Source organism: Artemia franciscana, chromosome 21, assembly GCF_032884065.1.
Source record: "Artemia franciscana chromosome 21, ASM3288406v1, whole genome shotgun sequence".
Taxonomy (NCBI): Eukaryota; Metazoa; Arthropoda; class Branchiopoda; order Anostraca; family Artemiidae; genus Artemia; species Artemia franciscana.
This window is the reverse complement of record NC_088883.1, coordinates 33,729,750-33,744,300: the sequence shown is the minus strand read 5'-3', so window position 1 is coordinate 33,744,300 and position 14,551 is coordinate 33,729,750. Positions and strand designations below refer to the sequence as shown.

The 14,551-nt window shown below is 34.5% G+C and overlaps 1 protein-coding gene across 1 annotated transcript; it reads right to left on the bottom strand.

Annotated features, from left to right (window-relative positions):
* Window positions 1–12,316: 12,316 nt before the first annotated feature.
* On the bottom strand, window positions 12,317–14,050 carry LOC136040733 (phosphatidylinositol-3-phosphatase SAC1-like). Its single transcript, XM_065725038.1, has one exon. It carries the CDS (start codon window positions 14,033–14,035, stop codon window positions 12,317–12,319), a length of 1,719 nt encoding a protein of 572 aa, XP_065581110.1. The 5' UTR covers window positions 14,036–14,050.
* Between the last annotated feature and the right edge of the window lie 501 nt (window positions 14,051–14,551).

Below are 14,551 nucleotides of genomic sequence, written 5' to 3'. Positions count from 1 at the left end.
ATCACAATCTAGCAAAGAAAAGGTAAGTTTTCACTGTTCAAATAGATGCAATGGTCAATTCTTAGTTTAAAAATTGATTTTTGACGGAAAAGGTTAGAAGAATCCTTAGATTTGATAATGTTTGCTAGAAAGGTGTCATCAGGAACGGTACATTGTAATACACTGGCCTCATATGCTAGGGGTCATCAGAAGAAACGTTAGTAGGGATTTTTTTCTTTAAGTGTATACGATCGATTCTTGTGTAAACAAATATTTTTGCGTGAGAAATCATGAAAAAGTGTGAAATGTGCGATAATGCTTGTTAGAGGGTGTTGTTTGTAAGCCATTGAGAGTCAGAGGCTGGGCATTGTCATGGAACATCGAATCTGCCACTGAAATGGCTAGTTTCCACTGTTGAAATAATAACAATGGTCATTTTTTAGTTTATAAATTTGTTTTGAAGGTCAAAGCTCGGAAACCCCTTAGGTGTGATGATGTGTGGCAGAAGGAGGTCATCAAGGGGGGTGGGGCTAGTACATCTTGCCACGCTGGCACCTATTTCTAGGAGACATCAGAAGAAGCGCTAATGGAGATTTTGTCACTAGGTTCAAATGATCGATTTTAGTTTAAACATAAAATTTTACGTGAAAATGTCCGAAAAATGCCCAATGTGTTAAAAAAGACTGTATTTGTAATAAATGCGCTAAGAGCAGCTCGTATTACTACCAGATAATACTCTCTAAATATTACTCAACAAGCAGGTGTACTTTAACTATAAGCAGATTTCAGCAATCGATTTTGCACCCTGCATTTCGGTTAACGCAACCATATGGGAGCACGCAATAACTTTAATCATTCTACAATGCAAAACAGGGATTTCTCCATGCGCTGAATTGGCTATCATGTAGAATGTTTTAACCAAATCAAAATATTAGAAAGGGCTTCATGGTTCAGATGTCCAAGGCACACTTCCATTGGATGGAAATGACCCTTTCGAATACTAAAGCAGACATACATTCTTTATAATATAAAGATTCCCTGCGATAAACACCGTGAAAGAAAATGGAATCATGAAGAACAAAACGCTTTGAAAAAATAAGGAATCACGAAGAAAATGAAATCTCTTCAAGTGTTAATTAACATCCCACGTGTACATCGTCATTGCATAGCACTCACGTGTGCACTGCCATTACGCAACACCTGCCGTGTGTGCTGCCATTATGGACCATATAGCGTTTGCGATGTCATTATGTAATACTAACGTTTGGAGCATCATTACGTATCATCCACGTTTTTACCCTCCTCAGTTAAAAAGCGGGACTTTCTCACGGGCCCTGAAGAAACAAGTCACGCGTCAATACGTCAAACTTAACACTGGTAAACATTCCCCTATTACATAAGAAATAAAGAAATCATGAAGGAAAACGTCTTGAAGAAAAATGTCTTAAAAAAAGTCTGGAAATGTCTTGAAAAGTCTTGAAAAACCTCTTGAAGAAAAATGTCTTAATAAAACTTCCCGGCTAGGAAAAAAATCCTAGGATAAGGAAGCCCCTGAAGGTTTTTTCCGCACCTTTGTGTTTTTTAAGCATAACAACCAAGGAAATCCTGATTTGGTGTAGATTTTTAATAAAGAAACTATTAGGTAACATTTGCATCCTAAAGAAAATACTTTCTATTAGGTAATAGCCCAAACCTTATGCAAGAATAAGAAAAACTAATTTAGAGGAGTCCTCAAAGGTTTACTAAAGAAAAATCTTAAAAATTATGTGGTTTAGAATTCCTGAAGGTTTTTAAAAAGCAATATTAGAAATACTGTGGGTAAAGAAGCCCCTGAATTTTATTTAGAGAACAATCTTAGAAATCTTTGGGCAAAGAAACCCTGAAGGTTTTTCCTGCCACTTGTAGGTTAAAAAAAAGCATTAGGTAACAGACACCAAGATCTCTTAGAAAACATTAGCTGTGACATAGCAGCACCTGCGTCTAGAAGAAGCTAAAGTTGGGTCGCCATCGAGGGTATAATGGGGTCACTACTCTCACCTCAATCTTTCAATTACATATAAAACACAAATGACAAAAGCTACATATAAAACGATAACTCATGATCCTAATGATCAGTTTGCTAATAATATTATAAATGAATTAAAGGAGCTAAAACAGAATGGTGAAATCACTTCACAATTATACAATAAATCTTTCCCCCAAGGTAGATTCCATCCAAAATTTTAAGGTTTACCAAAACTATATATACAAGGTGCTCCCACAAGACCTATCGTAACATGCACTAAAGGGGCTTTATATCAGCTTCTGATATCGGAATATGGTTTTGCACAGCTTTCAAACATTTACTGTATTCCCGAAATTTCAATAATACATAATAATTCAACATTTCTCTAATAATTCAACAGATATAGTTGAAAAACTTGAAAACAAAAGCATATCAGAAAACAGAATAGTTTGTGGTTTTAACATTGTTTCCATGTATATAAATACAGATGTGGCTATTTCTGAGCAATTATTCAATCTTGAAATATAACAAAGTAATCACTTAATCGAAGATTCAGCGACAGAAATTGATTTAGAAATTTTAATGACCTTAGTTAAAAATTGTAATAAGTTTTCAATGTACTTTCAGTTCCGTAATTTCTTTTATCAGGAACTAGAAGGGCTGCCAATAGGAGCACCTCTGTCCGGGCTACTGATGAATATTTTTTGTCGAGAATCTAAAAAATTGCTCTTTAAATTCATATATTTTAAAACACATCCACTGGGATCCCTACATGGATGACGTAGTATCACTTTGGAATGATGCGGAAGTTGAGCTTTTTTTTTTTTTTAGATAATCTTAATATATATGATAGAAATGCAATTTACTTTAGAAATTAAAATAAAATACTGTTTTTAATACTGTGTTAATTTTCCCTAATACTGATAAGCTAGATTTCACTATCTACAGAAAACCAATACAATACAAAACAATACATATCTTCATTTTGAATCAAATCATCCCCCGCAAGCTAAAAGAGCAGTTGTAACTTCTCTCATTCATCGTGCCCTGAACATTAGCTCCGATACATTTGATCCGAATACATGTTAAGTGGAAATCAGTCAATTATCACAAGAGAAAAAAAAGTAAAAATCTAGTAGAGTCGTGGAGAAAGAAACTTCAAGGAACCTATCGAATGGAGACAATTGTACAATGACGTTGTGGAAGAAACTGAAATAGATCTAACTCAGGCCGATGTTCTTCTGAGAATTATTAGGGCAAAAAGTGTTCAATTAACTGAGTTATTGTTAGTTGCATCCACAATAGAAATTTTGTGTATAACTATATTTTCACTGACGGCAGGATGGGTATTATATTAGAAAATTAGGATTAGAAATGTTACTGAAGAGATTACCAAACTCCAAGCATTATTGGTCACGTGTGAACAGCTCAGAGTTATACAAGAATACGCAGATTATGTAGGTGTAGTTCGTTAAGAGGCCCAACGCGCAAGAGCAAGTATAATTATTGTTGCATTAAATCTAATATTAAGCTTACTACTTCCAGATGGAGCTATCAGTGCTTGTTTTCGTTTCTGTTTTGCTTTATAAGACTTACGCCGAGTATAGTGTTGTCAAAGGAGTCGTCTTTCGGAAGCTGAATAACGTACCACCAACCGAAGGCGAATGACAAGTAGCAATTTGTTTTGATGGATCACCCCTGTACTAACTTCAGGGTCAAGTGAGAACATCAAAGCAACTGAGGAAAAATAATAAAAATTGAAACTAAGTTAACTATTCTGTTGCGAAATAATCTTCTTGTTAGCTAATATTGAAGCAACTCTTTTTGGTACAGTAGGTAATCTTGTCCCCTGGTAATTATGTAAAATTTTGATTCTCTTATTGACTATTGATTCTATTTTCAAACGACAATCGTAAATTGGGTATTAAATTCCCCTCAATATTTAAATTCCCCGTGTCTCTATTTATTGAAGATTAGAAAACATATGTTTTCTAATTTCTATAGCCTCCTTCGCCCACTGAGAAAACCCCTATCATTAGAAATAGCTGTAGTCTCATCAAATTGTATAAAATGTTCAGGATTAAAGAATGTATGTTCAACCAGAGCCGAAACGAAAGTTTCAGGAGGTTTTCTTAACCGTAGGGTTTTTTCGATTGAGTTGCGATGATCTATTAGTCTTTCAATAAATTGTTGGTGAAGTAAGACCTTTTGTTTGACCTTTTAACCTAATAAATCCCATCCAATAGGACAAAAATTCTGCCAACAGGTCTCCATGACAAGCGACTTTAAATTGGCGTCTCATTCGTTTTTCTATCTACCATACGTTTAGCTCCATAAAAACTGATTTTCTCAGAAGCGTTTTCCCCGGAATTTTAAAAAGTACGATTACGACAGTCTTGGTTTCAAAAGGCAAGCTAACAAAGTCCAATATATGCAATGGTCTATTTTTCTAATGATGGTATTTTATTTAATGCCTAGTTCGTCAAGCCAAGGGATAGTAAGTTTCCTATAAAGGGGTTTCGGACAAGACGGGTTTTGGTTCTAGTTTTAGGAGCTATAGAACTTTGTTTCTTCCTGTGGGGTGTGATCGTCTCTTTCTAGGCTGCTAGCTACCGTTGCAACCCAGAAAATGTTATAATAACATAAGCCACTACAGAATTACAGAAAAATGCAGTTTTTCGTAAACATTGATTATATTTTAAAAATTAATTACAAAAGGGAATAGATATGGCAATTTTTCTTTAAAATTAGCTTTTCAACAGCTCTCTAGCCATTCAAGAGCCGGACTTGGACCCCCTTATATCTATATTATGGATGATGTGACAAAAGGAGTTTGTGACATTCACAATGCTCTTAGAATTAAACAAAAGGAATTTAGAGCAAATGGAATTAGTGCTTGGATCCCTCCTTTGGTCCTACCTTTACTATGCTTAATTGATAATGAAGAAAAAGTAAGGCTTAAGTGGTGTAAAGTCCTGTAAGTGAGATGCATCTATGAGAAATAGATATATAGATAGAATAGATAGAAATATTCGCTTAGTATTTTTTTGTTTTTTAGTGGATTTATAGTTTATGATGAAGGTTGATTTATTTATTGGATTTATTACTGTAATTGGCTTATAATCTAGCTCATGTATCCATGTTAAATTGTGCTCGCCTTCTTACAATGATACGAATAATGGCTGAAATAAATATGAAAGCAAGAAGAGATGATGTTCTTCTTTTTTTCCTTTTATTTTTTGTTGCTGCTGATATTCTTATTTCCATTTTATTTTTCATTGTTCTTATTTTCGAAATATTCGTCTTATTACTCTTCTTCTTTATTTTTCTTTCCTCTTTTTGTATTTACATTGGCTCACTAACATGGGATGCGGAATTATTATAGAATTTGGATAATGGATGATTTGAGTATTTTACTAGTCCCTACTGGTAGGTTGGAGGAACTGGAAAAATATCCTCTTCATATAACTAAATATTTTCATAAATTTTCGTCACAAGATCAAGATGCGTCACTTGCTTATATTGCACCTAAAAATAAATAATTATCTATTCATGATCTTCCACCTTTAAATAATTATATAAAACGAATCTCATTTTGGAATTGTAAAGGACTAAATAGCAGCCTAAATTTTTTGCATGATTTTTTTTTAAAAGTATCTCAACAGATGTGTTAGGAATTTGTGAAGCATTCCTTGATGAAAATAATACATTTTAACATTACGAAAATTATCAATTTTTCGGTGTTAGTCGCAAACAGATTAGGAGGGGAGGAGTATGTATTTTTATACGAGATGACTTTACATCTTCTTTACGTAACGATTTTATGATTTGGAATGTTGAGATGCTATTTGAGAGTTGTGTAGTATAAGTGAATGATGGAAGAAATGCGTTTTTGGTAATTGTAGTATATCAGCCACCATCGTCTAGTCTTCAAGAGTTTTTAAGACAATGTGAGTCATTGTTGGATGCTCTCACCCAACAACACCATCAATTTTATGGAATGGGAGATTTTAATTTTGATTTAATGCGTCATAATGCTTTAACATCTAATAAGGGATTGGCATTTTCGAACATTCCATTTTTGCATGGTTTGTTACCTACTTGCTTACTACCGTTAAGAATTTGTGATAACCATGTAACAATTATTGATAACATTTACATATCGCAAAATTGCTTTGATGCCCATATTATTTTAAATGATACGTCTGATCATTGTGTTGTTGTTTCTGACTTCTCTGGATCAGGAATGGAGCGTGAAATGAGACAAAATAAAAGTTAAGAGGGTAATTAACCTCGCAAAAATAGATGAGATGAAAATAAAAATAAGAGATATAGATTGGAGTGATATGCTAAATATTGAGGACCCGAATCAGTCGATTGTTTTATTTTATAGTAAGTTTAACCAAATATTTGACCGAGTATGTCCTTTGATATTAAGAAAAAGTCAGGGTTTACCTCAGAAGCAATGGGCTACTCAAAGCTTGCTAAATAGTATAAAAGAAAAAAATATATTATATAAGGTGAGGATGCAGTATCCAAATGAAATAGTATCCAAATAACATTGAAAACTTTAAAAAATGTAAAGATCGGCTAACTTTTCGTCTCAGAGAGGCAGAAGCAAAATACTATCGAAAGATATTTCGTGAATGCGATTCACCGTGGAAAACACGGTAAATAATAAATAAAATAATAAGTAATGTCAAAACAAGAAATATTTTATCCCACATTAAAACTAATGAAGCAGTTAAAATAACGGATGAAAGGGTAATGACAGAAGCATTTACTAACCATTTTAGGAAAATTGAACGTGATCTGGTGGATCAAATTTTTGCTGGGACACATCATAGGAAATATATTTCAAATAAATTAGATAAGACTATTTTTATGTACCCTATCTAGTTCTTGGAATTTCAAAGAGCTGTTACTAATTTGAAAAACGGATTTTCGATAGGATGTGACGGGATTTCGACTTCTCTGTTTAAAAAATTAGCTGAATTTTTTGTCAGCCGCTTTTATTTATTTTTAATTCTTGTAAGAACAATCGTTTTTTCTAGCTTGTCTTAAAGTAGCTAAGGTTTTACCTTTGTTTAAAAAGGCGATAAAAAAAAATCAAATAACTACAGGCCTATTACAATTTTATCACCTGTTTCTAAAGTTTTTGAAAAAAAATAATAAAGTGTAGATTTACATTATTTCTGGTAAAGAATTTTTTTCTCCCAATCATTTTGGTTTCTTGCGTGGTAGGTCAACAGAGCAAGCAGTAGCTGCTTTACATAATTTCTTATCAGATGCTATGGATGATATTTATTTGGCGGCAACTATATTTTAATACAATTGATACAATTTGATACAATTTTGATACAATAGAACATGCAATTCTTTTTTATAAATTGGAAAACATAGGAATTCATGGAATAGCTCTTGAGTTAGTGAGATCTTATTTATTAGAAAGAAGTTTTACAGTCGAAGTTGGTGAGGAATCATCTCATATTTTTCCTTTAGAAAATATGGGGGTTCCGCAAGGGTATGTATTGGGGCCGTTACTTTTCTTATATACATAAATGACCTTCCAAAATGCATGCCTTCGGACGATGAATTACCAATATTGTTTGCAGATAACATAGCAATTAGTTTGACGGCTGGCAACGAGAAGGACTTACGAATTGCCCTTGAAACTGTTGCTTTTAATATAAATTCTTGGTTTCATGCAAATTGACTAATACTTAACCTACAGAAGACAGAATTTGTGGTTTTTGGGAGAAATTTGAGAGCAGTGAAGCGTGTGTCATTTAAAACTATTAGTATTGGAACTTCCTCCATAAAAAGAGTGGATGTATTTAGATATTTAGGTATCTACACTGACTCAACTCTGTCTTTTAAGGCGTATATTAAAAGCACCGAGGAAACAGTGTCCAGGAATCTCGGTTGTTTGCAGAGAGTAAAGTTCCTGTTTCCTTACCAGTTAATGAGAAAATTAAGTTTCTCATTAGTGGAATGCTATTTTCAATAATGCCCAACCGTTTGGATGTTGACATTCCATTCACATTTACGAGGACTTCAAATTGTCAAAGACAAGGCAATAAGAATCCTATACCTTTTTTAACACACCCTAGGAAGACAAAAGAGTTATCTGAAACTAAAACATCTTTTTTATTTCTTGATATTTTTCATTTACAACAAATTTTTCACCTTAATATAGGCATATGGTTTTTAGAAATCCAACGTAGGGATAATTTTTTCAGTAAAGTGAAACTCTTGGTTGAAAATAAACACAGCCATTTATCAAGAGCAAGGAATAAGTTTCTTTTTCCTTTTATTGAAATGAGAGATCAAGACTAAGTTTAAGATATCAACTTCCTGATATTGCCCATAAATATAAACTATTTGATTTAATAAGTGAGTCACCATCACTCTATAAATATAAAAAGAAATTGAAAGAGATAGTTCTTTCTGCCTACAGTACCGGGGACTGAATGTAAAGTGATTTATTTATAAATTAGTTTATAAATCCCTTCCGTGTCTCAATGAGTTGATTTTTTGCTCTCTCTCTCTCTCTCTCTCTCTCTCTCTCTCTCTCTCTTTTTCGCTATGTACTCTATGTGAGTTATTGAGGTGTAATTCCTTCTTCTTTTTTCTCTCTCTATTGTTAAAGGAGACAAAAAGAGTTGCCTCCCTGTCTCACTTGTATGAGATTTATATATATCGTTTCTTGTTTAATAAAGTCAAGTCTAAAGTCTCAGTCTAAAGTCTACGATGTTCCAGTGCCTTGCTATCTGAGGAAGAGAAGAAAATACCATGTATGCAGAATATCGTGGTGGCTGCAACTTTTTTGATTTTCAAGCAAATATATTTTCCTTGTTCAAGCAAAGGGACGGTAAGTATCTTATGTTGGGGTTTTGGGCATGGCAGTTCTAATAGTGTACTCCCTGTTTTGATTTGACTGTACTTTTAGGAGCTGTGGGTTACTGTTGTTTTTACAAAGGGACTTCATCGTCTCTTGCTAGGCTCCTTGCTACCGCTGCAACCTGACAGAGTCATTAAAAAGCTCTTTACGATCTTCCAGGGTCCCGCTGGCTGTAGAGGAAAAAAGATTCCTTCGATACAGACTACTGCAGTTAAAGTAACTTATCTTGTTTTTCAAGGCAATAGATTTTCCTCGTTATTCAGGCCAAGAGACGGCAAATTTCCCATAGAGGAGTGTCAGACAAGGCAATATTTTTTCCTTCTTGGTTTGATCTGACACTATTTTCTAAAGATATGGGCTATTACATTTTTTAGTATCGGACATAATCGTCTCTTACTAAGTTGCTAGCTACCACTACATCTCGGATTAGTATGGGACTTGGTCGTTCCTTACTAGGTTGCTAGCTACAGCAATATTTATAAAGAACTATAATGAACTTTTATATAGTTAAAAATGATATTTGATTCTGATATTCACAAGCAAGATGATGTTAACAACATTTGTTACTCAACTGCTATACAAAAACACAATTTTTCCTAAAAATTCCCTTATTTTAAAAATTTTTGAGTCATTAAAAAGCTCTCTATAATTTTCCAATGCCCCGCTAGCTAAGGAGAAAAAAAATGGAAAGAACAAGAAGATCCCTTCGATAAAGAATATCGTGCTTGCAACCCCTTTTCTTGTTTTTCAAGAAAATTGATTTCCAACATTATTGAAGCAAAGGAGCTGCTAGTTTCCCTTGCAGGGGTTTGGACAAGACGATTCTAATAGTTAACTTTGTGTTTCGATCTGACTATATTCTTAAGATTTATGGGCAATTTTGTTTCTTAATGTGGGACGTGATCATCTCTTACTACGTTGCAAGCTACATCATCAATCACCTATTCACTCTTTCAAATATCTTCTATCTATATATATAGGGGTTTGGACAAGACGATTCTAATAGTTTACTTTGTGTTTCGATCTGACTATATTCTTAAGATTTATGGGCAATTTTGTTTCTTAATGTGGGACGTGATCATCTCTTACTACGTTGCAAGCTACATCATCAATTACCTATTCACTCTTTCAAATATCTTCTATCTATATATATAATAATGAGTTGTATGTATGTCCGTCTGTTACACTATCTTTACCGTTACACCGTTACACGTTATTACCGTTATAAAAGAAAAAAAACTAAAGAAGGTAAAAACCTAAAAAACTAAAAAGAAAAAAAAAAAAAAAAAATTGAAAAAGCTAAAAAAGCAAAAAGTGTAAAGAAGAAAAAAACTAAAAAAGAAAAAATTACTAAAATTAAAAAAAGACTAAAAAAATTAAAAAATAAAAAAGAAAAAAACTAAAGAAATAAGGAACTAAAAAAAGAAAAAAGAAAAAGAAAAAACCAAAAACTAAAAAAGGAAAAACTCCAAAAAATAAAATATTAAAATTAACTGTAAATATGGGAGTCCGATTGCAGAACAATCACTCTAGTGAAATATTTTCAGATCAGTTGCTGGCAATTGGAAACGGAAAGCTCCCAGTTGACTCGATTTCAGGACGCATACAACTGCCTCCTGAATTATGTAATTTAGTGACGTCAGAAAATGATTTGACTGAAAAGGTATTTCAAAATATTCTAACCAATTATAAAAATCATAAATGGTTAAGTGAACGAGCTATTCTGGCAGCCAAGAACAAAAACGTCCACGAATTTAAGATTATTATTCTGGCCAAGATTCGAGACCAGGCAGTCATTTACAAGTTAGTCAACACAGTTCTGAAATCAAATGAAGCGGTTAACTATCCATCAGAATTTTTAAATTCCCTGGATCTCCCAGGGTTTCCACCACACATGCTACAACTAAAATTAGGCGTACCAATAATACTGTTTCGAAACATTAACCCACCAAACCTTTGCAATGGCACGCGAATTGCCGTAAAAAAAATTGAAAACGTATTAGAGGCAACAATTTTGAAAGGGCCTTCCGAGGGTGAAGCTGTTCTTATTTTTCGCATTCACATGATTCCAACGGATCTGTCTTTTCAATTTAAAAGATTGTGAATTCCCAATTCGATTAGCATTTGCAATCACCATGAACAAAGCTCAAGGGCAATCATTAGAAATTGCAGTATAGATCTTAATACGGATTGTTTTTCCCACGGACAATTATATATTGCACGCTCAAGAGTCGGTAAACTGGACAATCTATTTATATGAACATACAATGGAATAGCGAAGAATCTGAAGCCACCGGGACCCAACACTGTCTGCGGTTAGAACACAAGGGACATTGAGGATCCATGTATAGAAGCTTGCCACGTGCCATGCTGGGCCTGGCGGCGAAGCCAGGCCCTAGCATGATAAAAAAAAGAACATCTAAATATTACGTCATATTCAAAATGACGGCATTGCAATATAATAAAGCTTTCATTTTAATACATGATGTCATATTTAATATGATGTCTTATTCAATATAAATGTTTGCGGCTCAAAGAGAAAGTATCACTAATCCTACAATTGTACCAAAAAGGGCACACCAGAAGGAAACACCAGAGAAAACGTAATAGAGGCAACAATGTTGACAGGGCCTTCTGAGGGTAAGGCTGTTCTTTTTTAGTTATTTAAGAATTAACGACGCTTCTTGACTACTATGGTCCCTGCGTTGGCTCTGTAGTGCATTCCTGCAGCGTGATTCGATCTCTGGGTCCCGTATTACCAAGCTAAGGTCATTTCCACTGCGCCACCACAGGACTAAGGCTGTTCTTATTTAAGAATTAACGACACTTCTTGACTACTATGGTCCCTGCGTCGGCCCTGCAGTGCATTCCTGCAGCGTGATTCGATCTCTGGGTCCCGTATTACCAAGCTAAGGTCAAATCCACTGTGCCACCACAGGACTTAAGGCTGTTCTTATTCCATGCATTCCAATGATTCAAACTGATCTGCCTTTTCCATTTAAAAGATTGTAATTCTCAATTGCATTAGCATTTGCAATCACCATCAACAAAGCTCAAGGGCGATCATTAGAAAAATGCAGTATAGATGTTAATACGGATTGTTCCCATGGACAATTATATGGTGCTTGCTCAGGAGTTGGTAAACCGGACAGTCTTTTTATATGTACAGACAATGGAACAGCGAAGAATCTTGTATATCCACAAGTTATACGCAGTTAAAAATTAGCATATATTCGTTGTATGTACACATGAGAATCCATACATAGAAGCCTGCCGCGTGCCACTAGATGGGGCCAGACGGTGATGCCACCTGGTCCCAGCTAGTAAACTTATAATATTTTTGTATAAGGGATTGTTTCCAAGAAAGGCAACCTCTTGCGTTGCATTGTATATCTTGCAGTTTTAATTTCAAAGTACTAACCCAAATTTTAAATTTGATAAATGAGTTGTTTCTTGGAATTTGATGGTGAATTGTGCCTCAGATACTTGCCAACCAGTCTAGGTACATTCATATATTCTCTGCCATAACCAAGAATGACTTTCGGAGGCATCGTAACCAGCCGCCAAAAAATCGGTAAGTAAAATTTCCAACCTCTTTTTTCTGTAATTAACACAGGCAACCCATCATCAACGGTCCAATGGCCATGAAAAAAGTCAATAGCGTCCTGTCTAAATCTATCGGAAAAATTATTTTTGTAGTAGCGCAAAAGCGAGTTATATCCGTCTTTAAGAGATCCAAATATTGTTCTTTTGCCCGTCCTAGTGTAGTCCGTCTTGAGAGCCCTTGTTCCTGAATACTGACAAGATATAAAATCTGCATTGTCAGCCCAAACATTATTGAAGCTATATTCGAAATTCTTATGATTCACCAGATCACTGCCTTCAGATAATATACCGAGGCACTCCAGAACAGCTTCCAGATTCTTATGAGCCAGCATACTTTGGACAACATTCGTTCTGTCTAAGCAGTCGATACAGTTGGTTCTGAATGTACCTTCTTGTATACGGATCACCAGTCCTTGGCTTGATAAATGGAGATAGCCAAAGCTCAGAAGGTCTTGACTATTTCTGTCAATAAAAATAGAAAGCCCATCCCAACGCACTCGAGAGCATTCTTGATGGAAGTCAAATGCTTTATACTTGAGCATATCGCTATTGTATGTTTGAACTAAAGTTTTGTAATAGTTGACTAATCTTCCTTCAGGTCCTTTTTGGTTAGCCAGGTTGAGAAGAACTTGTTGACCATATTGAAGGATTTGCTCCTCAAAATGTTTGGTAAACGCTAAAATATGCACTTTAAATGTATCTATAACTATACTGGGTTTATACTCCAAGTTTGGCTTTTGATTCCAAAAAAGTGGTATTGAGCCACGAGTCTGCACAAAGGAAGTTTTTTGACCATCGTATTCTACTATTTGTTCTGTTTCAACAAAATTTGCAACATGCCCATCTGAATTTATTCCTCTTGCGTAGAACCGAGCTCCAGCATGGTATCGGCTACGTCGTGATATTACAGCCCAGTTGAATGAATTTCTTCCAACGCTACTTACTTTTATGGAAATAAAGCCATGGATAACTAGAAGACTGTATTTAGCTACTTCCTTATCACCTTGGAAAAAGTTTTCGAGCAATTGGTAATTCCAAATAAACCGGTCATCAGCTCGCTCAAACATTGACAACTGACGGAACTCAGGAGACATAAAGGCTTGCCTTTGCATAGTATGACTCAAATCGTAATTAAGCGAAAAATAGTGGTGCGGAGTATCAAGGATGTTTTTTACCATTGAGATCAAAGTAGCATCATCTGAAGCCTGTCGCTGAGAAATATGGTAATTTGTTCTAGCGTATGGAATGATTTCTGTTTTGTCAATGCGCAATATACTTTGGCCACTTATTTTACCAATCTTCGTTGCCTCAGTCACTACGACTAAGCAAGGGCCGGAAAAAGTTTTAAACATGCCATAAACGCCAAATATATTACGTCTTGGTAGATTAACTGGTAGTTTTGATCTATTAACTTCAAATCTAACTTCTGATAAAAGTCTGTCTATGGATACAAACCCTTCTACGCCATCTAGCTGCTCAAGGAAAAATTTGTCATTTCCAGTATACAACACTACATTTTTCAAAGCTTGATCAGATATCATAACTGTTTTTATTGTTCAACTTCAGACTCTTTTAGACTGGCTATGTAGTGAAATGTAACATCTATTTATATTCTAATGGCATAACATCATAATATACTGACGTCATCATAATTTAGCATCTTCTTTTTACGTCATATATAGTTACAACCTATAATTATGATGATATTGACCAACATGGAGTTTTTTTGGTAAAAATATTGATTTTATTTTGAATGTATTTTTTTAATTACAAAAGGCAATAGATGTAGCAATTTCCTTTAAAATGAAGCATTAAACTGCTGTGTGCGATATTCCAGTGCCGAGCTAGCTTCAGGAAAAAAAACAGAAAAAACCTACTGTCGATGGAAAATATCATGATAATGAGCAATTTATTTGTTTTTCAAGTCAATGGATTTTCCTTGTTGTTAAAGCCAAGGGCAGTAAGTTTTCTTTACAGTGTTTCAGACAATGCAGTTTTAATAGTGAACTCGTTAGTTCGATCTGACACTCTTTTTAGAAGATATGGGCTGTTTTATT

Excerpts from the sequence above, each read along its gene's own strand:
- LOC136040733 (XM_065725038.1), bottom strand. The coding sequence starts at position 14,035 with ATGATATCTGATCAAGCTTTGAAAAATGTAGTGTTGTATACTGGAAAT.